The sequence below is a fragment of the Tursiops truncatus genome, chromosome 13 (assembly GCF_011762595.2).
Source record: "Tursiops truncatus isolate mTurTru1 chromosome 13, mTurTru1.mat.Y, whole genome shotgun sequence".
NCBI classification, from domain to species: Eukaryota; Metazoa; Chordata; class Mammalia; order Artiodactyla; family Delphinidae; genus Tursiops; species Tursiops truncatus.
This window is the reverse complement of record NC_047046.1, coordinates 26,974,670-26,999,182: the sequence shown is the minus strand read 5'-3', so window position 1 is coordinate 26,999,182 and position 24,513 is coordinate 26,974,670. Positions and strand designations below refer to the sequence as shown.

General features: G+C 63.4%; 2 protein-coding genes and 1 non-coding gene across 8 annotated transcripts; all 3 read right to left on the bottom strand.

Moving 5' to 3' along the window:
* Positions 1–647: 647 nt before the first annotated feature.
* ZDHHC8 (zDHHC palmitoyltransferase 8) lies at positions 648–15,854 on the bottom strand. 5 transcript variants are annotated; one of them, XM_073790437.1, is made up of 12 exons: positions 15,726–15,854; positions 15,262–15,511; positions 8,904–9,025; positions 8,579–8,736; positions 8,329–8,501; positions 8,023–8,125; positions 7,501–7,592; positions 7,198–7,339; positions 6,884–7,004; positions 6,701–6,810; positions 4,376–5,376; positions 650–1,555 (listed from the first exon to the last, which is right to left on the bottom strand). In XM_073790437.1, exons 2-12 carry the CDS (start codon positions 15,363–15,365, stop codon positions 1,330–1,332), a joined length of 2,352 nt encoding a protein of 783 aa, XP_073646538.1. In that variant the 5' UTR covers positions 15,366–15,511; positions 15,726–15,854; the 3' UTR covers positions 650–1,329. The 5 variants fall into 5 exon arrangements, with proteins under 5 accessions (XP_073646540.1, XP_073646539.1, XP_073646538.1 ...); XM_073790439.1 differs by having other exon boundaries at positions 648–1,555; positions 8,663–8,736; positions 15,262–15,826; XM_073790438.1 differs by lacking the exon at positions 15,262–15,511 and having other exon boundaries at positions 649–1,555; positions 15,726–15,851.
* A 2,519-nt stretch (positions 15,855–18,373) lies between these two features.
* Positions 18,374–24,461, bottom strand: RANBP1 (RAN binding protein 1). Of its 2 annotated transcripts, none has more exons than XM_033837501.2 (6): positions 24,304–24,461; positions 23,102–23,238; positions 21,432–21,589; positions 19,970–20,098; positions 19,245–19,310; positions 18,374–18,786 (listed from the first exon to the last, which is right to left on the bottom strand). In XM_033837501.2, exons 1-6 carry the CDS (start codon positions 24,316–24,318, stop codon positions 18,671–18,673), a joined length of 621 nt encoding a protein of 206 aa, XP_033693392.1. In that variant the 5' UTR covers positions 24,319–24,461; the 3' UTR covers positions 18,374–18,670. The 2 variants fall into 2 exon arrangements, with proteins under 2 accessions (XP_033693392.1, XP_033693391.1); XM_033837500.2 differs by lacking the exon at positions 24,304–24,461 and adding an exon at positions 23,837–24,034.
* On the bottom strand, positions 19,077–19,202 carry LOC117307793 (small nucleolar RNA SNORA77). The gene has a single exon (XR_004521665.1). It is a non-coding gene; the product is annotated as a small nucleolar RNA SNORA77 (small nucleolar RNA).
* Positions 24,462–24,513: the final 52 nt, after the last annotated feature.

Below are 24,513 nucleotides of genomic sequence, written 5' to 3'. Positions count from 1 at the left end.
GGCCCAGGGTGCCCAGCGGCCGTGCCAGCCCCCACCCATGGCACTGCCACGCACCGGTCCCAGCCCAGAGCCTTGGAGGAGGGTGGAGGCAGGGTCTGTCCTGAGGGCTGGGCCTGCGACTGGACATATAGTAGTGACACAAGGCCTGTGCACTTGTTTCCATGGAAATGGGGGCGGGGCACAGGAGGCTTTGCCGCCTTCTGAGGCGGATCTTGCAGTGAGGGTCCCTGCCTGGTCCCTAGGGTCCCACTTGCAGTGGCGCCCCTGCCTCGTCCCCCAAGCCCCATCCGCTGCCAGGGCAGCCTCTCCACAGGACGCCCCCAGACCGCCCTGGCCACCAGAAGGGCTCTGAGCAGAGGGTGTGCAGAAGGGGCTCCACTGAAAGTGAGACCCTCAGGCCTCATCCCTGGGACTGGCGGACCTCGGAGATCAGGGACCCTTCACATAAGCCTGCGGCTCTGCTGTCGCTTCACATAAGCCACGTCCCTGTCTGGCTGACCACCCCCCTTCCCAAACCACCCAGCCACCACCCGTCCCCCGGCTCCTGTTCCCTCCCCACCCCAGGGTCCCTGTCCAGTCCAGCCTCCTGGCGCTTCCCAGAGGCTTGGAGGACAGGGGGACCACGCTGGTGGACAGAGCCATGGAGGTAAACACCAAAAATTTTATTTAGTGCATTAAACTGGGGCGGGGCAATACCTTTTAGAACAATAGAGAATAGCTTTGTGGCTGCTCACCCCCAAGTGGGAGAAACAGAGCTGCTGCCCAGGCAGAGGGGACGGCCAGGGCCCAGCCCTGCCCCTGCGAGCGTCCAGGCCCAGCCGGCTGGGGGCTGCAAGGCTGGGGGAGGCAGGGCCCTCTGAGCTCGCCAGGTGCAACATCTCAGAGTGAAGGAGTGAAGACCACCGGGCAGGGCCGGTGGGCTGGGGTCTCCTCCAGCTGGCAGCTCCAGGAGCTTAAGGCATCTGTTCATGTGCTGGGTGCAGGGAGCGGGGAGTATAGCGACCTGCAGGGGCGACCTGAGACCCCCACCCAGCCCAACCCACAGAGGCCGGGGCTCCCTGGGAGGAAGTGGCGTGTAAAGTGCTTGGTCAGGCAGGGGGATCAGGTGATGGTGACACCCGGGAAGGCTGTGCTGGTCCCAGCAGCTCCAGGGCCCCCACCTAGGGTTTCGAACCCTCTGCAGCAGGTGGGGACTTCCTGAGCTGGGAGGGCACAGGGTCACGGGCCCTGGTGGGCTCGGGGTCAGTCAAGGTGCAGCTGGTGGAGAGGGGACGCCCAGCCCACACCCTAGGGTCCGCGGCAGCCTGGCCTCTTGGGCCCCGGAGTCTTCTACTTGGTGTCCCGCTCGGGCCCTGAGAGGCTGGGGAAGAGGCTGGAGGCGGCCAAGTGTAGACGGCACACGGCCCCCCGGGGGGGCGCCCCAGTGGCCGGGCTCCAGGGGACCCGCAGTGACGGGCGGTCCACCGGGAGGCCGAGGTGGCACAGGTGCAGGCCGGGGGGCACCCTGGGCTGGCCACGCCGCCCCCATCCACGGCTGCAGGTACCGATCCGCCCCCTGCGGGTTGCAGCGTCCCGTGAGAGAGAAGCAGAAAGGCGGAGGTCAGCAAGGGGCAGAGCTGCCCGGTTCAGGGTCTGAGGACCCACTGGCCTCCCACACATGGCCAGCCCCTGCCCCGGTCCCCCAGCCCCTGAAAAGCTGTGGATTCCCGACGCCCCCACCCCGGACACTTGCAGGGGGGACGGGAGATGAGTTCCAGTCCGCGCAGCTGCAGGACGGGCGGGCACTCCCTGCTCCTGGAATCCCGGGGCCCCTGGGGCAGCTTCAGTCCCAGCTTCTCTCCAAACGTCCTGTTACTGCCAGGGATGACGCAGACCCAGGGAAACCTCACGCTGGTCAGCCAGAGAACCGCCGGCCAGCCCCCACCCCCCAGGCCTCCAATTTGGCTTAAGTCCACGGAAACGCCCACGCAGAACGTCCACGCCCAGACTATCTGCCACCACCTCTCCCGGAGCCTGACGCCCTCTGCCCCCGCCCGGAGCCCCTGGCCTTGCTCAAGGAAAGGATCGAAATGACTCTTTTTCTTTTTTTAATAAAATTATAGATATATAGATGTAGATATAAAAACATAAAACAGACACAACGCAAGCGGACGCTGCCGTGTGCTTACTCTCGGGTCCCTGGCGCCAGACAAAACTCCGACCCCTCCCCGATGTGCTTTCCACGTGGGCGCCCAGGCTCCAGCAGGGCCTGGACTTTGCATGCCTCGGGTGGGGGTCTCCAGTTTGCAGGGAGGGGACTCGGGGTCGCGTGGGCCCCCTGTGGCGGCCTCCTGTGCCCGCTCCCCCTGCCCCCATCACCTCCCACAAGAGCATAAAGCAAAGATTAAGGCTTCAATTAAAGCGAGTTTCCGGGCAGTGGGGGCAGCGGGGGCCCGAGCGTGAACACATGGGACGTGGCATGGCAGCTCAGCGCACAGACACGGGGACGCGCCCACCAGCTGGGCGAGACGAGACACACGGAGCCAGGACCCCACCCACAGCTGGCTGTCCGTCCGTCTGTCCATTTGTGCACCTGTCCGTCAGAACCCAGAGCAGTCCCGAAGCTGGGTGCCTGTGGGCCGGGCCTGGACTCCCTGCAGAAGAGTGGGCCTTGCCAAGCTACAAGCTTCCAGCGGGTCCCTGAAAGGCAATGGTTAGGAGCAGCTGGGCGGTGGGGCCCTCGGTCTGGGAGGATGGCCAGGGGCCCAGGCCTCTCTGTCCATCTCTGGGCCACAGTGACCCATGTGTAAGGGAAGTGGGTAGGGACTGGCCTGGTGACAACCTGTGCAGTCCACGCCCCCTTGCTGCCCCAGCTCGCGGGAGCAGGGCCACCAACACGCAGATCCTGCAGCCTCATGGCCCTTGGCCCAGCCGTGCCCTGGTGAGCAGATGAGTGGATGCACGGGCTGAGGACGAGGGATAGGCCCGTGGAGGCGTAGTTCTCCTCCCGCTGATGCGTCCACACCAAGCCTGGGCCTCCTCTCCCGGGGTAGAGAAGTTGGGAGGGGGGCAGCCGCTGTGGGGGGGGGTCCTGGCTCCCATGGCACCACGGCGACGGGTGGCAGTCAGTCCTCACACCGAGATCTCGTATGTGGTCCCACCCACGCCGGACACCTTCTTAACGAGCGTGTGCCGGGCGGGGCTGGCGGAGGGCCCTGTGGGGCCGGTGGCAGGCCCCAAGCGGGCCAGGCCCGGGGACTGCCCATTAAGCTTACTTGGGGGGGTCTTCAGCTGAGGGTGGTCCCTGCATCAAAACAAGCACACACACGCACACACACGGTGAACACGGGACCATGGCAGGACAGGGGCCAGCGGAGGCAAGAGGACAGAGGACACAGACACAGACGGAGCACTGGGCAGCCCCTGCCTCTGACCCTGGACGGTCCCGCACGGAAATGGGTGGGGGAGCAGAACCTGCCAGGGGAGGGCCGTGCTGTCACAGGACAGACAGATGTCAGATGGCTGCCATCCCCTCCCAGGCCTCTCGGCACAGACCACAGAACACAGGGACGCCAGGTGGATGCTGGCCAGGCGAGTCCCTAGACCCTGCCCTGTCCTGGTGCCCTGAGCTGGGAAGCCCAGCAGTGACGATGTGGCCTCTTCCCTGCTCCCTCCAAGGGAAACGAGGGGCTGCCCTTCTGCCCTCCAGCCTGCCCAACACTGACCAGTAGCATGGACCTCGCTGCCCAGCATTCATGCAGGCAGGAGCCCCTCCCTCCCTGGGCTGCCTCACAGCTGCCCCCTCTGGGCCTGTCACACGCACAACAGGAACCTCCTCGTCAACTGAGCCTGTGCTCACGGCAGCCAGGTGAAGCCCTGGTGAGCAAACGTGCCCAGCAGCTGCTCAGCTCTTGTACGTGGGCCTGGGACCAGCCTGCCCTTCTGAGACTCAGTTTGCCCATCTCTGAGCAGGGAAGCCCTTGCTTCCTGGGGCTGTGTGCCCCCCGAGGGCCAGGACCGTGGTGCCCAGAGTGGCATGTTTTGCTGTGGGAGGAGGGTCACCCAGACTTGGCCTTCTGGGCATGGACAGTGGCATCATCTTTAGAGGAAGAACCCTAGGGTCCCCCACATGCTGGGTCTGTGCCAGCCAGGGGAGAGTGTGGGTGTTGGGCTCAAGATGCAAATTCTCCTGCCCCTGGTCCCAGGACATGCCAAGGCGCCCTTGGAGCCGGGCTACCCTCACACTGGCCGCCAGGATCCTCCAAGGTGGGTGAGGCCCACCCCCCTAGGTAGCCTCAGGCCTCCTGGGCAGCCCCCACGTGCTTGGCCAAGAGGCCCTGCAGGCAGCCAGACACCTGCCCTGTGCCCAGCAGCTGACCGCACCCTGAGCACCCACCTCTGCACAGACAGCGAGGGCGGCGGTTCTGGGAGCTCCGCTTGGATGAAGGCGACGGCTTTGGGGCCCACGTAGGAGGGCGAGCGGGGAGTGCTAGGTGGGGACGGAGGGACCTGGCGCACGGGCGACCTGTGCGAGCCGCTGGCAGGCCGGGCCCCCGGGGCGCCACTGTTGGCCAGGTCTGCCTGCAGGGAGGAAGAGGAGGTCCGCGGCGCTCGGCTCACGGCGCTGGACAGCGAGGACAGCGACGCCTGCAGCGCGGGGTTGCGGGCGCCCCCGAAGCCGGGCCCGGCCACCAGGTCGTCCCTGGAGCTGCAGCGCAGCGCGGGGCCACGGGGGCCCTCAGACAGCACGCTGGCCTGCTGCAGGCTATAGGAGCTAGGTGCGTCGTAGACGCCCGAGTCGCCAAAGAGCGAGTCAGCCTGAGAGCGCAGCAGCCGCTCACGCTCCTCCCTGTCCTTGCGCTCCTGGATGGAGGCCATGATGGTCCTGGACAGGTTGTCGTAGCGCACAGGCGAGGGCTCCCGAGGCCGCAGGCCCAGCACGGGGCTGAAGCTGCGGGGCGGGGGCCGTGGTGGGTCGCCCGCTGCCCCCGCGTGCAGGTAGGGTGAGCGGTAGCTGGCTGCGCCAGCTGAGGGGTGGGCCGGGCACGTGTGGCCCCCGGGAGAGCCAGGGTTCAGCAGGCTGTCGTAGGACAGGCTGCCGTTGCGGTTGGGCAGTGCGTGGGGGGCAAAGAGGCCACGGTGGGGCGTGGGGGGCCCACCCTCAGAGCGCAGGGGCTGCAGGGCCACGTGGTCCCCGCCCCGCCGGCTGGCGGCTTTGAGGCTCAGGGAGCGCAAGGCGCCTGAGAAGGTGTCAGCAGCACTGAGTGGTGGGGATGGCGGGTAGGCCGCATGCAGGCCACTGGGCGGGTAGTCAGGGACATCCAGGCTGGGCTCGGATGCAAAGTCCAGGCTGTGGATGCTGTCCTCCCCCAGCGTCAGGGAGTCAGTGCCCGTGACCTGCAGGGGGAGATGGCGTACATCCATCTTGGCCCACCCACCGTGCCCTGCCCGCTCACCAGGTGCTCTGTGCCCACTAGGAAGTTGCAATCCCGGTGGCATCAGGGATGGCGGCAGGTGCAACCGACAAGCTGTTCCCAGAAGCTCTCTATCCCCTGCGCCCCACGGAGGGAAGCGGGGACAGGGTGGAGCAGAGCCGGGGCCCCCAGTATCTCTCCAGGGAAGGCTGTGCATCTGCTCCAGCCCAACTCCCCAGGGAGAGGAAGGGGCCTTGGGGCAGCCTTGGGATCAGGACCTCAGAGAGACTTAACCACACAGTGACCCAGGGCCTCTCCCAGGCAGCCCACGGCTGAGGGTCTGGGCGGGCAGTGCAAAGCAGACAGCAGGGCAGTGCCCTCAGAGCCCAGCAGCCCAGGGGGTAGCCACAGTGACAGAGAGGGGCCTTTTTGATTCTCCGTGATTCCAGGCACACAGACTTGGACTGGGACAAGAGCCTGCAGAACCTCAAAACCCAGAAGGCGCATGGGTGGGGACAAATGTGGCCTCAGGGCACTTGGCCAACCAGCCGGACCCTCCATGGGACCCAGGACAATCCCAGGAAGGAGGCAACCCACCTAAGCCCCCTCATTCCAAGAAGGGCCACCGGACACTGGCCAGGGAGGCCCAGACTCACTGCCCTGAGCAGCAGGCCCCAGAGGCAGGGTCAGGAAGGCTATCAGTCCTGGAGGGAGTTCCCTGGGAGAGAGGGGCTGGCCCAAGCGTGCTGGCTCAGCCACGGGCCTGCCCTCTGGTGGCGTGAAGGAGGCAGGCAGCCTGGGAACCTCAGGGGTCTGGGTGTCTGCTCAGGCCGTCCGCTGCTCCACGTGAACGCAGAGAATAAATGTGCTTCCTCAAACAATCTCAAATTCCTCTGAAGCCTTCCCGAGGGCCCTGAGGACCTTACAGAGTGACTAATTGTGGAATTCCAGGCATCCTGGCACACAGTGCCCCCGGGGGCAGCGCCTAGAGCCAGCAGGCAACACTGGCCAAGGGCTGGGTGGCTAGGACTACCTGTGCCAGCCCCTCCCAGGACACCTGGCCCTGCTCCCCTCTACCAGCCCCAGCTGGGATGCCCACACCCTCTGTGACCCAGGCGGGTCTTTCAGGGGTGAGACCTGGGTCGTGGCCTTAGATAGGATTCCTTGGGAAGTGGCCTCCAGGGTGTGGCGAAGTCTGGGGGCGGGGCTCTGGAGTTTCCCGGGGTCCGGGGGGCGGGGGGGGGGCTCTTGGGTGGAGCCTGCGGGGCGGGACCTCGGGACCTCTGGGCAGGGCCAGGCCTCCTCACCTGCTCACTCGGCCCACAGAAGGGCGCCTTGGTACCCGTGGGAAAGGCGGGCCGGAACTTGTACATGGCGGGTGTCGGGGGACTGGTCCTCTGCGCCGACAGGGCGCTCTCTGGGGAAGATGGACCACTGTCAGACTGGGATCAGTCTGTGCCCCTCCCTCCGTTTGGCCGCCCCCGCCTCACCAGCACTGCCGGGGCGTGGGGTCTGCAGGTCGCTGCCAAATGTGCCAGCCTCCGCCTTGGGGGGCAGCGGCGGCCCCAGGTCCAGCGGCTTCTCATCCAGCCGGTCCAGGCTGCCCTTGGACTGGGAGGGGGCACGGTCAGTGGTGTGTAGGGTACAGGCCACAGGCAGGGCTTAACTGGGGACTCCATCCTGAGGCCTGGGACCTAGACCTCTCCCCGATTCCACCCAGTCCTTCCCCCTTCTACTCTTAGGCCCCTCCAACCTGACCACTTCCCACCTCACCCCATCCCTTACCCCACCCCTGGGCCCCCACCTTGCTGTGGCCCAGGCCAGCCTTCAGCCCGTTGTCACTAAGCTTGACCTTGAGTGGTGCGGCTCGCTCCAGGAGCTCCGGCCGAAGGAAGGGCGGCTTCAGGCGAGCGGCAAGCGGCAGCCGGGGCGGCTCCACCACATACCTGCACCAGGGCCAGAGGGGTCAGTGGCCAGGGCAACCTGGCCTGAATGCATGCCAAGGGCAGGACCCCACCTGCCAAAAGCAGAAGTGGATCAGGCTGAGGGCCCATGGCTGCCCACCCCAAACCCCGAGGAGGCCCACTGGACACCCGCCGGGCCTCACCGGGGCGCCAGGGGGCTGCACAGCACGTGCTCCACGTTCCCATAGCAGCCGCGGGTGAAGGGGTTCACACCCCCACGGAACTTCCCCGTCACCTGTGGACATGGGACCCCTCAGCCAGCCTGGCCAGCCAGGGTCTGGCCAAGGAGGGCAGGGGGACAGGCAGGGACAGCAGGGGTTCCGCAGAGGTGAGTTGGGCAGGGTTAGCCCAGGGGTGCCCCCAACCCAGGTCACCAGGGTCTGCCCCTGCTGTGGAATTTCTGGGCTCTGATTCACTGGTGGCTGCAGTGCCTACAGATGGGGGCAAGGAGGGGGACAGGGCAGGTGAGACCCCACATGCCAAACCCCACCTGGGGTCTCCAGGGCCAGAGCTTCCCCTACCACAGCTGCACATCAGCCGAGGGCCCCGGCCCTGCCCCGCACCCCCCACCCCAGTCCCTGTGCAGCCCTGGCTCCTCGCTCAGCCCATCGGGGACCCTCCCATGCCCAGCCCCATCACTGCATGGCCCCACCCAGGGTCTGCACCTGCTCATTGGTGGTGCGGCCCCGAGTGACCAGCACCACGTGGAAGCCAGTGAGGCCGATGACAGGGATGAAGAAGAGGCCGGCCACACACATGACGGCCATGCTGGCCCGTTAAGGCCAACGGCCGTGGGTGAGGATGGAGCAGGCACCTGTGGACAGACTACCCACCCCTCCCCACCGCCCGCTCAGGGAAGGAGACCCACTCCCTGGGGACTTCTGGGCTGCCGACCCACCCCTCCAAGCCTCGACTTCCCCTGTGAGAAGCGTCCCCGGTCCACACCGCCTTTGTGGTCAGGCCAAGGATACGTGATGGTGGTGTGCGCGGCGCCCAGCCCCTCGGCGTGGTTCAGCACGTAGACCAGGCCGAAGGCTACGACGCCCACCATGTGCGCACTGAGCGACAGCAGGAACAGGAAGAAGTAGCGGTAGTTGCGGCGCCCAATGCAGTTGTTGACCCAGGGGCAGTGGTGGTCGAAGTCCTGGGCAGGAACAGCGCGTCAGGGCACACGGCGGGCAGGGGAGGAGGGCGTGGGCTGGGGGCGGGGCAGGCGGTCACCTCCACGCAGTTGTCGCAGACGCTGCAGTGGGAGCAGCGCGGCGGGCGGTAGAAGTGGCAGGTGGCGCACCATTTCATACGGACCTGGATGCCCCGCACATCCACGTTCTTGTACAGCGGGGCCCGGAAGTCATCCTCCTTATCCTCGTCCTCATCCGCTGTGGGTCGGGGGCAGCACGAAAGTGACTTCCCTGGCAGGAGAGCCCCTCTCCAGCCAGCCCTTCCCACCCACCCCCCACACCGCCCCCAGCCAGACTCTCTTTTGTCAGCCACTCACACTCTAGCGAAAGTCAGCCAGATGAGCTACCCCAGCACAGGGCCCTACCTCGGGGGAAGACGCCAGGGTCCATGAAGGTGGCCATGCTGAAGTTGGCCAGCACAAAGAGGAAGAGGATGCCATTGTAGACAGGAACGGCTGGGGACACAGCTCGTGTCAACCATGGGCACCTGTGTCGGACAGCAGTGCAGAGCTGGGTCTGGGGGTGTGGCAGGTGTGTGGGGAGGGGACGCAGGGCAGAGGAATTAGGCTTGGCCACACGCGTGCAGCGCTCAGCATGGCAGTCAGGGAGACCACTGTTGCCACGGGCCCACTGCTTCTCTACTCAACCCTCAGGGGCTGTGCACAGGCTCCGTGTGTGCCAGCCCTGACCCAGACACCCCTGAGCGCCTGTTAGGAGCTCAACCCCCCGTTGAGCAGACTGAGGCTCAGGGAGGCCCATAGGCCAGAGCCAAGCCGCGTCCTCCTGCCCCAGCTGGGAATCGTTCCGGGTCCCCTGCCCTTGATGGGGAGACAGGAGACAGGAGGTGGGAACCCAGGATGGGAAAGGAGCTGGCTCTGCCCATGTGCTCTGACGGGTAGAGGCCAGTGAACTGCCGGGCAGCTCAGGCCAGTCCTGGGCCTCACCCAGACCTGTCCCCAGCTTGGCAGGATCCTGTTGCCAGGGAGATTCTGGGGTGTGGTGTGGGGAGCCCCAATCCTCGGTCGGTAAATGCATGGGGGGTTCTTCCCTGCTCTTCCCTGAGGGGTGCAGTCTCAGGGCCTGGGCCCTGGGTGCATCCCCACCCAGGCTGCCTCTTCTTTTTAATTTGTCACCTTATTCTCCATAGGGCAGTGCAGAATACTTGGAGACTAAAAGCATGGCGCCTCCCACCCCTCCGCCATCTCTCATCACCCCTCGCCACTTGGCTCCAAGGCTGCCCCCTCTTCCATGAAGCCTTCTCAGATTGATGGCTCCCTGCAAAGGTCTCACACGCCTCCCTGGTGGACACTCTGGCACAGAGAGCATCTTCCTCAGGACTGGAGACTCACCAGTCCTCAGGCACATGGCCTGTGACCCCCTGCCCCAACTCTGTGGTGGGTTTCTGCCCACTAGGCTACTACGAAGCCCCTCTGGCTTCAGGCTCACCATCTCTCCCATGGCTGCTGTGATAAGCAGGGGGCACCCAGTGGGTCTGCTTCCCTCCCCGCACTCAGGCCCTCTGTGTAGCTGGGGGGCCGGTGGGGATCCCCTACACCAGACTTGACCATGTGGACAGGGCATTGTGGCCACCTGCAGAGTGAGTCGTGCCCGTGGCCCTGCCCGCCCCCATGGCATACGCCGGCCACACTGGTGCCCACGCCTGCCTTGGCCAGGAGCCAGCCCTGCCACCCCAGCAACCACCTCCATGGTAGCGGAACTTCTCTATTTTTAGTGGAAAGCAAGAGGCTATTTAAAGATTCCGCTCCCACGGCAGGCAGCACACTCGGCAGGCTGGGAGCCGTGAGTTGCCCCTACCTCTTCTCCAGAACCCGCCGTGGAAGTGATGCATAGTCTGAGGACACGGGGTCCTCTGCCAGGAGGCCTTCCTCCACCACCCCTGCCCAGGCGGCCCAGAGCAGATACCTTCCATACTCCCCACCCCTGCACGCTGGAGCCTGGCGTGCAGACAGCGCTCAATGTATGTTTGTGACCTCCGATCCAATGTCATTTGGCAGGATGACGGTGGGTCCCTGAGGCATGGTCTGCCCAAATGGGTGGGAGGGGGCTAGGAGCCCAGATGCCGGTTAAGACAGGTGAGAGAGAGCCAGGCACAGCCAGAACCTGGGAGAGGTGGGCACCGCGGACCCACCCTGGTGCTGCGAGCCAGCTCCCCACGCGCCTGCTGGGAGGGCTGACCATGTAGTCTGTGCAAAAGGAAAGTGTGGCTCTCAGGCACCTGCACTGTCGCACACTGGGGAGCCAGCCTGCTCTCGAGAGGAAGGAACCGGCCGAGAACGGACAGACATGCAGACACGTGCAGCAGGCAGGCGGGCGCTGAAGGCGGGAGGACGTGGGACGGGGGCTGAGCACGGCCCTTCATCATCGCCCTCCAAGTTTTACCGGCAGATGTTGAGAGCCCACTGCCCACCGGCCTGCTCAGTGAACCATGCATCCCACCCTTCAGGCGGGGGGGCGGCGCTTCTGTCATCCCCATTTTACAATCAAGGGTATCTGAGGGCTTGTCACCCAAGGCAGGGACTGAACCCCCCGCCCCGGAGGCCCACACTGTTTTGTCCTCCCTGGGCCTTGATGACTCTGAGTGACACAGTTGGGGCTGGGGAGAGCAGCAGCTGCAAGGTGATGGAGTAACGCTTGCAATGAGGCTCTAGACGGCCTCTACCCAGGGTGGACACCACCCACCCACTGCATGCATGGGCAGCACATACCGGGGAGGGCAGGGTGGGGCTTTAGCCTGTGCTGGGCAAGTCTGGGAGGGCATGGGTTCTCTGACTGGGACCTGAGCCACTGCACCCTCCACTCACCACGTCCAGCCCCCCAGGCTTCACTCAGACCCAGGATCAGGCACTGGCACGCATTCTGTCCCCCCATCCTCACCCCAGGGGTCTCTACCCCCAGGCTGTGCCATAAGAGGGGCTGAGGCCTGGGTCATGCCCAACAAGGACTAGCTCGCTAGCCAATGCTGCCAGGGCCCAGGAACGGCTAAGTAGGGGAGAAGACAAAAGAACACACGCACATCCACATGAACATGCAGGGACCCATGCATGCACACGTGTGTAGCACACATGCAGACACACACAATGCTCCAGGCGTACATGTGTGGATACTGCACAAGCATGCATACACACACGCACATGTGATCAACACAAAAGGCACGCGTGTGCTGACGTGTGTATGGACATGCACACTCGTGCACACAATGGCACATTTGTACCCTCATCCACACACAAACACAGATGCAGACTTGCCCCTCCTCCACTGACCCACACACCCCAGCCCTCTCTGGACATCTCTCAGCTCCCTGCGGGCTGGGCAAGTGTGAGGATGTGTGAGGACACGCGAGCTCTGTGGGCGAGGCCTGGCAGGCAGCACTGCTCCGGCCGCCTGAGTCTGTGCCAGGCTCCAGGAGCACCTCTCTGCCCTCAGGGATGACACCCCACTCCCCTCCCAGGGAATGGTGTGCTCCAGGCTCGCCCTGCCAGGCAGGGGTTGTACACTGCCCACTGGTGGCAGACACACTGCAGGCCCCTCCCCTGGGCCAGCCCCCCTCCTGAGCCTCCACCATGGCCCAACCTGGGCCGGCGGGAGACACCGCCCAGCAGGATGGGGTTCTGCAGCGTAGCATGCTGCCTCGGCTAAATGCAGAATGGAAAATTTTAACTCAGACATTTTCACTTAAATCAGGTTCTTCATTAACATTGACTAATGAAGCTCACACACGGGACACCTGGAACCAGAGGGTCTGCGGCTACTCTGCCTGGTCCAGCCAGGCAGGGCCTCTGGCCACATGCACCCACCCTACAGACACCCAAGCGGATGGGGAAACTGAAGCTCAGGGGACCAGGGGTACACACAGCAAGGCCTGGCAGGGGACTAACACCAAGTGTCCCCCTCCCCATATGGTCCCTGCCAGCGGCTCCATCCACCTAGGCCCGCCGCAGGCTGGCTTGGTCTTGGACTGGAACTCTCACTGTCCTAGGCTGGGCCTTGTGGCTGACTGGGCCTCTAAGCATAGGGAGGGCTCAGGCCCATCCTGGGCACCTGCCATGACATCCCAGAAGTCAGCCCACTGGCCCCAGACAGAGACAAGACAGCCCAGTGTCGGCCCCAGGCATGGGTATCCCACCAAGCAGCCCTGGCCCTCTGATGTTCACAGGGTCCCTGTCGTTCTGTAAGGTGGCTCCAGGAGGAGGAAGGGGAAGGGGCAGAGACCTGGCCTCGGCACTCTCGGACACCTCCCAGCACCTGACCCAGCCTGACGCTGAGCCTTCTGGGGTCCAGGGGGACAGAACTGTACCAAGAACCCAGGAAGGCTTCCTGGAGGAGGAGGGCCACCAGGAACCTACCCTGAGGCATGCTACCCATCCTCGTGGGGGGACACCCCCAGCTCTGGGCCTCCTCCCTACACCCCAGCCTTTCCTGGTGACATGTCTGAATGTCCTGCTGGCCGAGCCCCTCAGAGAGCTGGCCCAAGGGAGGGGTCTTTGGTCCTCTAGGCCTGGGCTCCCCACCCTGAGTGACACCCGGAGCTGCTGCCTACGTGGACCTGTCTCAAAGGGGCAACTCATATTTACTGAGTATAGAGCGGGGGCCGGGGACCACTCAGCTTCCAGTGAAGTCCAAGGAGCAGAGCAGACAGAATCCTGTGGGGCCCCGAGGGCAGGGTAGGAAGGGCCCAGGAGCAGGTGTCTGAGTCTGCAGTGGGCCTGGGATCAGAAACAGGGCAGAGGTGTGGGTACCGGGGTGACGAGAGGCCTGTCCCAAGAAGGGGACTGCTTGGCCCCCTGCTTACCCGGAATCAGCCCACTGTGGGTGGTGTCATTGGGCCTGGGCTACCCAGCAGACCCCCTCAGGAGCTACAATGCCTTCAGAACTGGGCTGGGCGCCAGCCAGGGTCCTCAATGGCCATTCAGCCAAGGAATGTGGCCGTGGGGTGCAGGGATCCCTGTTCCAGGGGGCGAGTGAGGGTCCCTTGGCAAGATGATTGCTGCACCTGGACGCCGGCTAGCACCCCTGCACCTCCATCTTCCGCATGGTCTCTCAGGCAGAGTGAGTCACTCAGGGCAGGATGCAGGGCACACCTGTGCTGCCCTGAGGCAACCCCGAACCTCTCAGCGCTGGATCACTGAACCCAGAACCCAGAACCCCAGCAGTGAGAGCAGAGGGAGGGTAGGCAGCCTCCATGCCCAGCCCCTAGGGCAGGTTGAGTTCACAGGACAGTAGGGACCCTCTGAGATCAAGGGAAGGCTCAGGACAAGCACCCTTCAGGGGGCCTGTGTGCACCTAAGGGGAGAGGAGGTGGGTGAGCTCCCTGGGGTGGGGTTGATCTCAGTTGCTTGTTGAACTTTTCCCCAGCGTTTCACAAGTTCTCATTAGAGAACACATATTCCTTTTAAAGTCAGGACAAATGCTGAATTGCATTTGGGGAGTGAGAAACCAGAACCAGCACGTGGAGGCCAGGCTGCAGGGAAGCAGGGCCCAGACTCCCGCAAGACCCCTGCCCAGGCCCCACCCTCCAGAAGCCTCAGCGGGACGCATCCCACCTCGGCCCGCGCCCGCTGCCCACAGCCTCATAGCCAGCAGCATCTGAGTGACAAGAACAAGTCTGCTCGCCAAAGCCAGAAATAAGCCTGTCCACACAGGCCTTTTTTAAACATGCTGTTGGCAGCCTGTGGTGCCCACCCAGCCCAGCCTCCAGGTCGGGGCTCGCCTACCTCCAAGGTGCCCAATGCAGCCTTCCATCCTTGTGCTGCTGCCCTCGCCCCGGCTAAGGTGAAAGGGTACCCGGCTGGCTTCTGCCCACCCCCGCCTTGGAACAGATGCCCCACTGGCTGCGGCCACCCCAAGCCTCAGGTCCCCAGGAAGGCTAGAGTGGTTGCTACTCTGGTGACCTGGCTGTGTCCCAGCCTGGGACTTGTGGCAGGAGGTGGTCGCAGACCTGCATGGCTGAAGCCTGGGGTCCCCAACCCTTCCCTGTGCCTGAGGAGCCCTGGGGAGGGGGGTGGCACAACAATGCAGAGGGAACTGTGGTCAGCGCCTGCCCTGGTCTGCACGGGCCCGGGACCTACCTGCCCTCTGCCTCAAGGGTCCCAGCGCCCACTGAGGCCAGTGTCCCTGGGTGTGGCCTGACCTGGGCCTCCAGCTGTGACCACTGGACCTTCCTGAGAAGGAGGTCAAGAGAAGGCAGAGGGCACTGCCAGGCCAGCGTCGGCGGTGGCCATGGGGCAGGCACGTGGCAGCCGGGCCAGGCCACACCTACGCGGGAACTTGGCTCTGGCCTGGGGCCGGACGGCTGGGAGGGCACTTGAGAGTCGTCCTTGGCTCCTAGCAAGGAGGGCTGGTGGCTCTGGGAGGCCCCCCTCCCCTCGTGGGGAGGGCAGGGCTGCAGCCACACCCTGGGCAGCCCCCGCACGCACTCCCTTGCCCGGGCCGGCGCCTCGCACCCAGGGCCTGCCTGGTATGCTCACAGGGTGGCCATTGGACACCAGTGTCCTCACACCCAGGTCTCACCTGTCCCTGACACCCCAGGAAGGGCACGCTCGTGGCATCAGCCTTGGCCCAGAGTGGGGTCTCACATTGCCCACGGCCCTGGTGCCCCAACCCAGCCCAGCCCGCCAGCCCAACCCCGGCCCTGGTCCCTCCAGGCCGCGTCCACCGCTGTGCGCAGCCCTGCCCCTTCTGGCCCCAGCGCCGCGGCCGACTCACGTGAACACGAAGAACAGGGTGCTGGAGCCGACCAGCAGTGCGGCCGCCGTGGCCACCGGGATGTACTTGGCGGGTTTGAGGCGCGTCCCGGGGCTGCGGGGCATCCTGGGCACCGCGCCGCCGCATCCCTCCCCGGGGCCGGGCGGGCGGGGCCGGCTGGACGGGCAGGACCCAGGCAGCAGCGGTGGCAGCAGAGGAAATCCCACCTCCCGGGCGGCGGCGGAGACAGCGTGCTGATGTCAGCGCGCCCCTTAAGGTGGACCAGCGGTGAGGGGCCGTGGGGCCGGGCGGGGCCCCTCGCGACAGCCGGCCCCTCCCACCTGCCCGGCCTGCCATCTCCCTCCTCCTCCTCCTCCCTCTGAGCTCGGGGCAGAGCCGGCGGCGGACCCTCCCGCAGCGGGGCCTCTCCTCCAACTCCAGGCTGGGAGCCCGTGACCCTCAGAGGCCATGCGGCCGCCGCACACCTGAGGTCTTGCCCACCGGGGTACACACGGCGACCGCCAGGCCTCCTGTCCCCAGCCCACAGGCCGCGGCGCTGGAGCATGTAGGTCCCTTCCGGGTCCCTGTTTGCACAGATCTTTCCCTAAACACCTCGGAGCTCTTCCTGGGTAGGGCCTGGCCCCTCCCATCTGGAGCAACACCCCGCCCACCCCACCCCACCCGCAGCATTTATGAGGGTGGGGGATTGTGACACTGCAGGGGCACCTTGGTTGTTTATCCCCTGCCCACCTCACAGCCCTTGAGCCACAGGGCCAGCGGGCAGGGTAAGGAGGGCGGGTCTGCTGGTCCCTCTGCATCCCAGCCCAGGCTGCAGGCCTCCCAGGACAGAAAGGAGTGCCCCTCAGGAAGGGCCGGGCACCCTGCCCGTGCCTGGGATAGGCCCGCGGGCGGGCCCACCTCCTGCAGGAAATCCCACCCCTCCAGCACCGCCACTGCTGTCGCTTAAGGTGGACCAGCAGCCTCGCAGTGCTGGGCCGCGCGTGGGCGGACCACAGCCTCCACAGTGAGGACCGGTCCCTGGGTCCTCTGTTCTGAAACCAAGACCCATCTACCCCCTCCCCAGGTCAGAATCCATGTGGGGCCCTCGCCCTCCCTGGCCCTGAGCATCTGCTTCTCTACAGCCAGAACCCCGCGCAGGCCAGCGGCCACCTCCTCGGGCCACCTCCTTGGGCCACGCTGCACAGGCCCTGGGACTCCTCAGACTGGAAGACCCCACCTCGCCTTAAGGTCCTAGCCCAGCAGGCAGGGCCGTGAGCTGTTAGAAAGGAACCTGGGCTTGGGGGCCAGAACAGAGGCATTAATGCAGCTGCTGGACAGCAGAGGTGGTAATGGGCTTCCTCCCACCACCCCAGTTACAGCCTCTGCCCTTCGGGGAGCCCACCCACCCCAGGAGGCCCGGGGCCCAGAGGTGAGCGGAGAGCAGACACCTCCTTGCTCTGCCCGGGCTGCCTCAGCCTCTGGTGGCCTCAGGGCCTGAGGACACACTGTAGCCCTCCGCCACCCCCTGGGCCTGGCCCTGGCTCCAGCTCTTCTGTGGCCCAGCACACGGAGGCCCCCAGAGGGCCTCCAGGTCTGTGCGGGGTGAGAGCTGTGCAGTAAGCACCTGTCGCTGGGCGTGGGCAGGAAGGGCACGTGTCCCCCTTGAAGAGGTCCCTGCCGACTGCCTGGGCAGAGGGGTCCCGGGTGGGGCGGACCCAGTGAGGCCATGGCCCAGGTGTCCTCTCCTGAGCACAGCAGAGAGTGCCTGAGCTGCAGGCCAAGGGACTGACCTGGAACAGAGTGGCCATTTCGCGCCCCACCCCCACCCCATCACACACCCCATCACACACCCCCTCGCCTCAGGGAGTCCACCTGGACATACACTGGCTGGGGGCTCAGAGGAGCCCCCACAGTGTCCCCGATCGTCCTGGCTGCCACACCTTGCAGTGCAGCCTGGTCACAGCATGGCTGTGCCCCAGCCACCCCGAGGGGCCGCCCCGCTCAGGGTTCCCCCCTTGGAGACACATCTCCTCACCCAAGAGGAGGGAAGTCAGCCTGGCGTTTTACAGCAAGTGGAATTCACCATGTACTACAGCCCAAAGCAGAGACGTTCCACGTCCCTTCTGTGCTGGCAGGGGTGTCTGACCACCCTTCCCTGGAGGACCACGGCCCAGCACCAGCCTTTCCAGTCAATGCATCGTGACCTCCACCAGCATCACGACTGAAATGGGGAGGTGCAAAAGCTTCCATGTCCCTCCCTGGGCCTCCCTGGGAGGCAAGGACCACCACAGGTGCCTGGCGAGCAAGCGAGGGCTTGGGATGCCAGCACGTGACCAAGGCCAGCGAGGTCTTCAGTTTGGCTTCCTTTGGAGGTGCCTCCACCAGGGGTGCCAAGGAAGTGAGGTTTAAATGGGACACAGGACACAGGGAAGACAGGCCAGGGCTAGGCCATGATGGAAGCCTCTGATAGGTGCTCCAGGGTCGGCTCCTGCCAGGCTCCTTCCCCTCCCCTGTGGGAGCTCCTCCGAGCCCGGGTGGTCTCGCGGGACACAGGCCATTAGACCGTGTGCTTGGAGAACCTCTCTGCTGCTTAGGCCTACCTGCCTTACAAGACAAACTCCAAATGGCACTAACCCGCTTGCAGCCCTGAAGTCCTCCCTTACTGAAAGCTCCTGCAGATGTCCCCAGCCTCCACCCAGACGGAGGGCCAGGAGCACGTAGACAGGTCTTCTCCGAGGATGGCTGTGGGGCTGAGCCCCGCCTGCACCCAGCACCAGGCCAGATGTGCGAGCTGTGGACGGGTGGCTCTGCCAGGACTGAGGGCCAACGAAAGATGCCCAGCCGAAGGCAGGGGACCCACTAGGTCTCTTTGTGCCGCAGCCAAGGGGACCTGGTGGGCTTCCTCTCTCCCCCAAAGGCCAGGAAAAAACCTCCCTGCTCCTGGCCATGGGGCAAAGCAGGGCTGTTTAGGTCTCCAGGACAGCACTGGCTTCCCCAGGCCACCTGCCCCACCAGCACCAGCTCAGACGCACCGCGGCCCAAAGGCCACACAGCAGAGCGTGTGTGACAGCCAACGGGGCAGGAACCCACTGTCCCAGGATGGGGCCGACGCACACATGGTCCTGCCTCCATGCAAGTTTCAAACGTGTTGTTTATTTGCTATTTTGATGACTATAAATAAGTGTTTCCACTATGGAAAAGAAAGTTAGCACAGTACATTCTCACGACTGGGTAATGGATTTTCTGAAGTCGTCTTCATTACGGCAAAAACTTAGAAAAAAACAACCTGAATGTTGGAAGTCAGTTCTTTATATAAAGTCCCTTGTAAAAACAAAACAGAATAAAAACAAACCAAAAAGAAGGGTGCAGGGCAAAATTTAAAAAAAGAAAAAGGGAAAAGACAGGGAGAAAGAACACAACGGGAGCCGACTCATTGCTCCTCCTCAGCCACCTCCTTGGTCTCGTTCTCAGGCTCCTTGCCCTCCTTCACCGAAAGAGCTTCTAGCTTCTCAGCTACTTTCTCGGCACTATCATTTTTGCCAGATCCTGCCAAGACACAGGAACGCAGTAAGAAAGAATCACCGCTCTGCCCAGCCCCGTGGCAGCGGACAGACCACTTCCCTGTGTGCCTCCAGGTAAACACGTGCTCACGCCTGGGACCCCACTCAGGATGCTTGGCGACCAGCATGGGGCCCTGAGTAAGCAGGTGACCACGAGGACCTCTCCAAGCCCCTGCAGCCCCTGGGAGACTCCAGGAGACGTCGTGACTTGGCTGCTAGGCCAGGCCAGAAAGCACGTGCACGGGGCCCCAGTGGCTGGCTTGCCCCTCAGAAAGCACCCGTGTACCGGGGTGGCTGCATTGCCCTTAACAGGTCAAAGTGGTCACAACCTCCCGGAATGCTGCTGTGGCAGACAGAAAAAGCACCCGCCTGGGGCTGCAGTCAGGTGCAGAGTGAGTCTGCAGAGCCCCCCTGGGCGCCCGCCACCCCATGGGCATCTGGCACCTTTCTTTTCTCTCTCTTCAATCTCTTTCCTGCATTCTTCAAACTTCGTTTTGAATTTCTGTGCATCTGCAGAGGTGAGAAAAGATACCCCCTTAAGGTCCCTGAGCAGTGAGGAGTACGTGTCCTGGTGGGTCTGAAACTCCAAGGTTCATAAGGCCTATCCCAGGCTGCCCCAACCCTCCACCTCCCTGCCTGACTTGGCACCCATCTGGGCAGGGCAGGGTAGCCTTGCTCCTGCCAGGCGCTCTGCTCTCTGCTCCTGCAGGCCCCATTCCCAGAGGAGAGGCGAGGTCCACTCAGCACTGGATGTTCAGTTACTGGGGTGCTGAGCCCCAGCACCCAACCAACCCCCCAGGGCCCACTGGGTGCTGCTTTTGACAACCCGAGCTGGAAAGATGTCCCAGCAGGGGAGAGGTCTGCCTGGGCACTGCCCTTGCTGGCACTCAGGCCATGGTGAGAGAACAGGTCGGCCCTGGGCAGACTGCCAGCACAGGCCCCTGTGAACTCAGCAAAGGAACCACACTGTCATGGACTCAAGAGTCTGGGCAAGACCTCGAGGGCACCAAGATCCCTTCCCCGAGGGCCCATCAGGCAGGGCAGGAACAGTCCCCACCACACGCTTCCCAGCTGCCGTCAACTCTCCCAGGAAAGCAACAGCACTGGCGTCTGCAACCAAACCGCTACACCGTTAAGAAGCAGCGGCAGGCTGGCCCAGGCCTGCTTACTCTCGGCGTTAAGGAAGCGGATGGCCAGCAACTCCTGCTTGGGGCACTCGTCGGCGAAGTCTGCGTGGGTATTCCAGACCCAGGCACGGTCACTGCCTGCGTTCGGCTTCAGCTCCATCATTGGCGTGACTGGAGAGAGAAGCCCCATGAGGATGGTGCAGCTGTCAAGCTGGCCCACCCACCCTGACCCCTGAAGGCCCGAATTGGGGCAAAACAGGCCTGGTTTGGGGTTTGCCAACCAGGCTCAGACAAAGTCCTGTGGGGTCTGGATTTTACCCAAACCTCTGAAAACATCCTATGTTCACTTAAAACCAGGACCGCCCTGAATCTGGGAACAGGGTGGCCCATTCCCTGACCACGAGGACACCTCAGCGAGGGTTTCCAATCTCAACTCAGCCAAGGCCTCCAATGCCACCATGGTTGCTCACACCCAGCCCCACGGCCCTGTCCCTGTCTGAGCAGCCCCCAGACCCAGCGCAGACATGGGCCACAAGGCCTGGTGCGCCCAGCCCTTCCAGTGAAGGGCACCCACCACATGGCTGTGTCCATGCTTGGCCACTCCATCTGGGACCTGGCCCACAGAAAGTGGGGAGCGGCAGAGGAGCAGAAGCCAGGAAGTGGAGTGATCACCCAGGAAGGCCATGGTCAGACCAGGGCAACCACTCTCAGCCTTGCACTGTCCAGGGACACCACGGGGAACGAGGCCACCAGAAGTGGACACTGAGGGCCTCGTGACCTGCTCGTACGTCACAGAAGGTTGAGTCACGGCCGGGAATAAGCATAGCTGTCCATCTTCTCAGACCTCGCACAGACTCAAGGGGGACAAGCTCCCCAAGAAACAGGAGCACCCCAGAGCCACGCTCACCCCACGGCCCTGGCAGAAGCCTCCTGAGATACAGGACATGCCCAGCCCCAGGAATACGTCACATTCTAAACCGAGAACGTCATCCCAGCCCACAGACACCCAGTGATCCTGCATTCCTACAGGGCACCAGGCCTGGGACCCACCTGCAGCTCACAGCAAACAACCCAGTGACTGGCCTGGCTTTGGGAAAAGCAGGGGGTCAGGGAAAACCCCCGGGGAAACACCTCAAATTGGGTTGGAAGACAAGGACCAGGCCAGAGCCAATGGCCTGGGCAGGGTGGGAGGACCATGGGGCAGGGACATGGAGTCTGGCCCGTGAAGGCCAGGGGGACTGTGGCGCCAGGAGGGCCCTCCCTGCTCATCTGGCCACATCACCCTCCAGGGCTGCTCCCTCTGGTTCTTGCCAGGGTCACCTGTGTGCCCAGAGGAGGGGCCCTGCCCCACCGGACACTTTTGCTTCCAGACACACACTCGCGGCTCCAGAGCAGCCCAATAACCAAGGGACTGAAATAGGGGGAATCTTACTGTCACCCCTTCGCCAGCCAAGCTGCAGGTGGCTTTCCCTGGACGCCCCACACTGTGCCCGGGGCCACCTACTGTAGTGGTTGGCGCAGATCTTGAGGGTCTTGTCCCTGCGCATGAGGAGGCGGATGGTCCCCTTCTCCTTGTGCTTCAGCAGTTTGACGTCCCCGGTGCCCCGCTCCTTCCACTCCGGGAGGTCGTTCTCTGAAGCGAACCGGAACAGCTTGGCCCGCCTTTGAGGAAAGCCATTGAGCGAGGGGTTAGGCAAGCACGGAAGGGGACAAATGAGCCTGCGCCCGCGGCATCACGAGACACCCTTGCCTTTCTTTTTATTCCCAGAACCACAAGTCAAGATATCAACAAAAGAGTGAGGCGGCTCAACAAACTCCAGGTTTTTACTTCACAATAAAAAAAGAAAAAAAATTCCTAGAAGTTGCAACGTATTCCAACAGGAAGACCTGACCTCTCAGAGAGCCCACCACGTCCTGGGCAAGGCTGCAATCATGGGACGGGGGGCTCCCTGGCGTCCCCGGCGCCACAAGGGCAGCACGGAAGTAGGCAGGAGCCGAGGAGCCTTCCCTCTGCTGGGAAGACGGGACTGCAGGCCTCTGCTCAGGCCGCCAGGCTCTGGCCCAACAGCCTGCCTTCCTGTCCAGAGCAGCCCTGCCCTTTGCTTCCCCACAGGACCCCAGCTCAGCCGGTCCCTTTCCTGTGGAAGACTCTGCTCTCCGAACTCAACTCTGTCAAGGGAGATGCATCCTCAAGAAGAAGCCCCAGGCCCATCATGACGGCCCCACCCCCCTCAGGATGCCAGGAAGTGCAGCAGCATTTCTATGCAGATCAGAGACCCAGAAAACCAGTGTCTTTATGGAGCCGCCCAGCACCCCCTGAGACTCAAGGGGTGCAGACAGCTTCTCCTTCCCCAGGCCCTTGGAAGTGGTGGGGAGGGGCTGGTCTCTCCAGCCTCCCTGCCTTAGAGGGAGGAGTCGCAGTGCTGGGATCCCCTCTGCTTCCCTCCCCTGACCCACAGCAAAGCACTCAAACCATAACCTGGCATCTTGGACAGAATTTGAATGGGTGGAGAGTCTGCTTCCCCCTGATTTCCACTAACTTGTAGCTACATTAGCGTCTCCTGCGATCCTGCGTGTCCGCGCGGTGCCGTCACTTTGTTGCACGCATCTGGATGCACGGCTTCTGTGACCACTGCTTCAAAGTGACACGGCCACCGTAGCTTCTTGTTGAAAGCACCAAGAATCACGTATGATTTTTAAAGAGTAACTTTAATGACTATAGCACCGCCCACTCTCATTTGTAATTCCAGGCATTGTTTTGTATACTAAAAGTATTGAATTGGAAATTCATAAACTTCAAAATACCCCCACATTTAAGGAAAAAAGATAATAGTAAAGACCCAATGCTCAACCAGCGGCAGGGGTCTGAGAGAGTCTTAGAGGCAAGGGTGGCAAGGACAGGGGTCTTGGGGAGATGTCCCTTGTGGACAGAGCAGTGGTAACATGACACCTGGGAGTGCCCATGCCCTCCCCAGGACTGGCCTCAGGGCAGCAGGGACACCCAGGACCTAGGAATGAGTTGATTCTAACAACAGCCTTGATTTCCACATGGGAGTAGCCATCACAAAACTCTCCGTGTGGTTAAAGGTCAAGCCAAGATCTTGACACCCGTAAAATCCACTTACTATCTTATACTAAAAATGCCTACTTCTGAAAAGACACCAACTTACTTACATTTTAAAAAGCTCCTCTTCATCTTCTTCCAGCGTTTTAATTTCTTGCTCAGGAAGAGAAACTATTGGTTCAAACTGGGGGTCATGGTTGGACTCGTCGGCATTCTCGGTGGAGGTGTCGTGGTCCTCGTGCGTGTCCTGTGGAGGAGGGTGGAGATGTGACCCTACTGGCCATGCCAGAGCTCACCAGTGGCCACAGCCATCATCCCCACTAGGGAAGGGCCTCACCACAAAGCAAGGGATTAAAAAAGCCTTTCAACCCAAAGCTTTTCTCTGGGATCTGCAGTGAGACACCGGACTCCGACACCCTCCCCCAGATGCAACAACCACACCTGCACAGACTGACTGGTCTCCCTAAACCCTGAAACTCCCAGTGCCGGGGAGAAACTGCCCCAGGCTCCTCATCTGCAAGATGCAGATGCTGGTACTGCCACGCACAGACTAAGGACACGATGATGGAGAAAAGAGGGCCTAGAAAGAAACACTACCGTTAAAACAAAGCAACCCTTTGAGTTTTTACTGGTTGAGAAAAATCTGTGTTCTTGCTTAAGAGGAAAAAAAGTTGTGATGGATCTGCTAGCGTTTATACAGGACTCACATTTCTGCCGGCAGTTATACCTAGGTTGGGAAAATTACGTTTAAAATTCAAAAGAATTCACACAAGACCTACAGAATTCTAATCCAGTACAAAGAACTAACTGTAGAGCACAAAGGATCATGTTTTAGATTGTCTCACGGAGCACGTGGCTTGGCAATCCATAACTCGGGAGGATAAGACACCCAGACTTAGCTCCCGGGCTCTGCCCAGAAACGCAGGCCTTCGCCGACTCCTCGGCCGGATCGCACCGGGCCGCACGGCCACCCCCGGGCCCCCGCCGCCACAGGCCACCCGCCGGGCCGCGCGGGAGCGGAGGCCGGTGGCGGCTCGGGGACCAGCACCGGATGAATGGGGCTTTGCGCGGGCCGCGGGCGGGCGGGGGCCGTCTCGGTGCGGGGCCCTCGGGGATCGAGCGGGAGGCCTGCGCCTGCCCGCGGCCCGGCGGCCAGGAGTGAGAGCGAGGCCCGGCCGCCCCAAGGTCACGCGGCCCCGCGCCTGAGCCCGCTGGCCGGCGGGGGTTGGCGGCGGCACGGGCCTCCCACGTGGCCGCCGGCAGCGGCCCCGGCCCGCCCGGCCCCCGGCCCAGCCCGCCCAGCCCGGCCCACCTTGGCGGCCGCCATGGGCGCGGCGGCGGCGGCGGCTCGGCTGGCTCGGTCGTCGCGGGCTCCGCGGCCTCTCGGCGACTGGTCGCAGCTCCTTCCTCCGCGTCTGGCGCCGGCACCTCCCGCCCGCCCTCTCTTCCCTCCGCCCCGCGACCCGAACCCCGACCCCTGACCCCGGCGGCGGGAAACGCGCCGCGATTCAAAACCAGCGTA

Bases quoted from the DNA above. Each gene is read 5' to 3' on its own strand.
- ZDHHC8 (XM_073790437.1), bottom strand. From the start codon at position 15,365: ATGCCCCGCAGCCCCGGGACGCGCCTCAAACCCGCCAAGTACATCCCG. The intron at 8,737-8,903 runs GTAGGGCCCTGT...CCCGACCCACAG, and splicing joins CCCTGGCGTCTTCCCCCGAG to CGGATGAGGACGAGGATAAG. The intron at 6,811-6,883 runs GTGAGGCGGGGG...CATCTTCCCCAG, and splicing joins CCCACGCCCCGGCAGTGCTG to AGAGCGCCCTGTCGGCGCAG.
- RANBP1 (XM_033837500.2), bottom strand. From the start codon at position 23,860: ATGGATTGCCAAGCCACGTGCTCC. The intron at 21,590-23,101 runs GTAAGTAAGTTG...CTTTCCTCAAAG, and splicing joins GAAGAGGAGCTTTTTAAAAT to GCGGGCCAAGCTGTTCCGGT. The intron at 20,099-21,431 runs GTAGGTGGCCCC...TTCTCTCTCCAG, and splicing joins GATCTGCGCCAACCACTACA to TCACGCCAATGATGGAGCTG.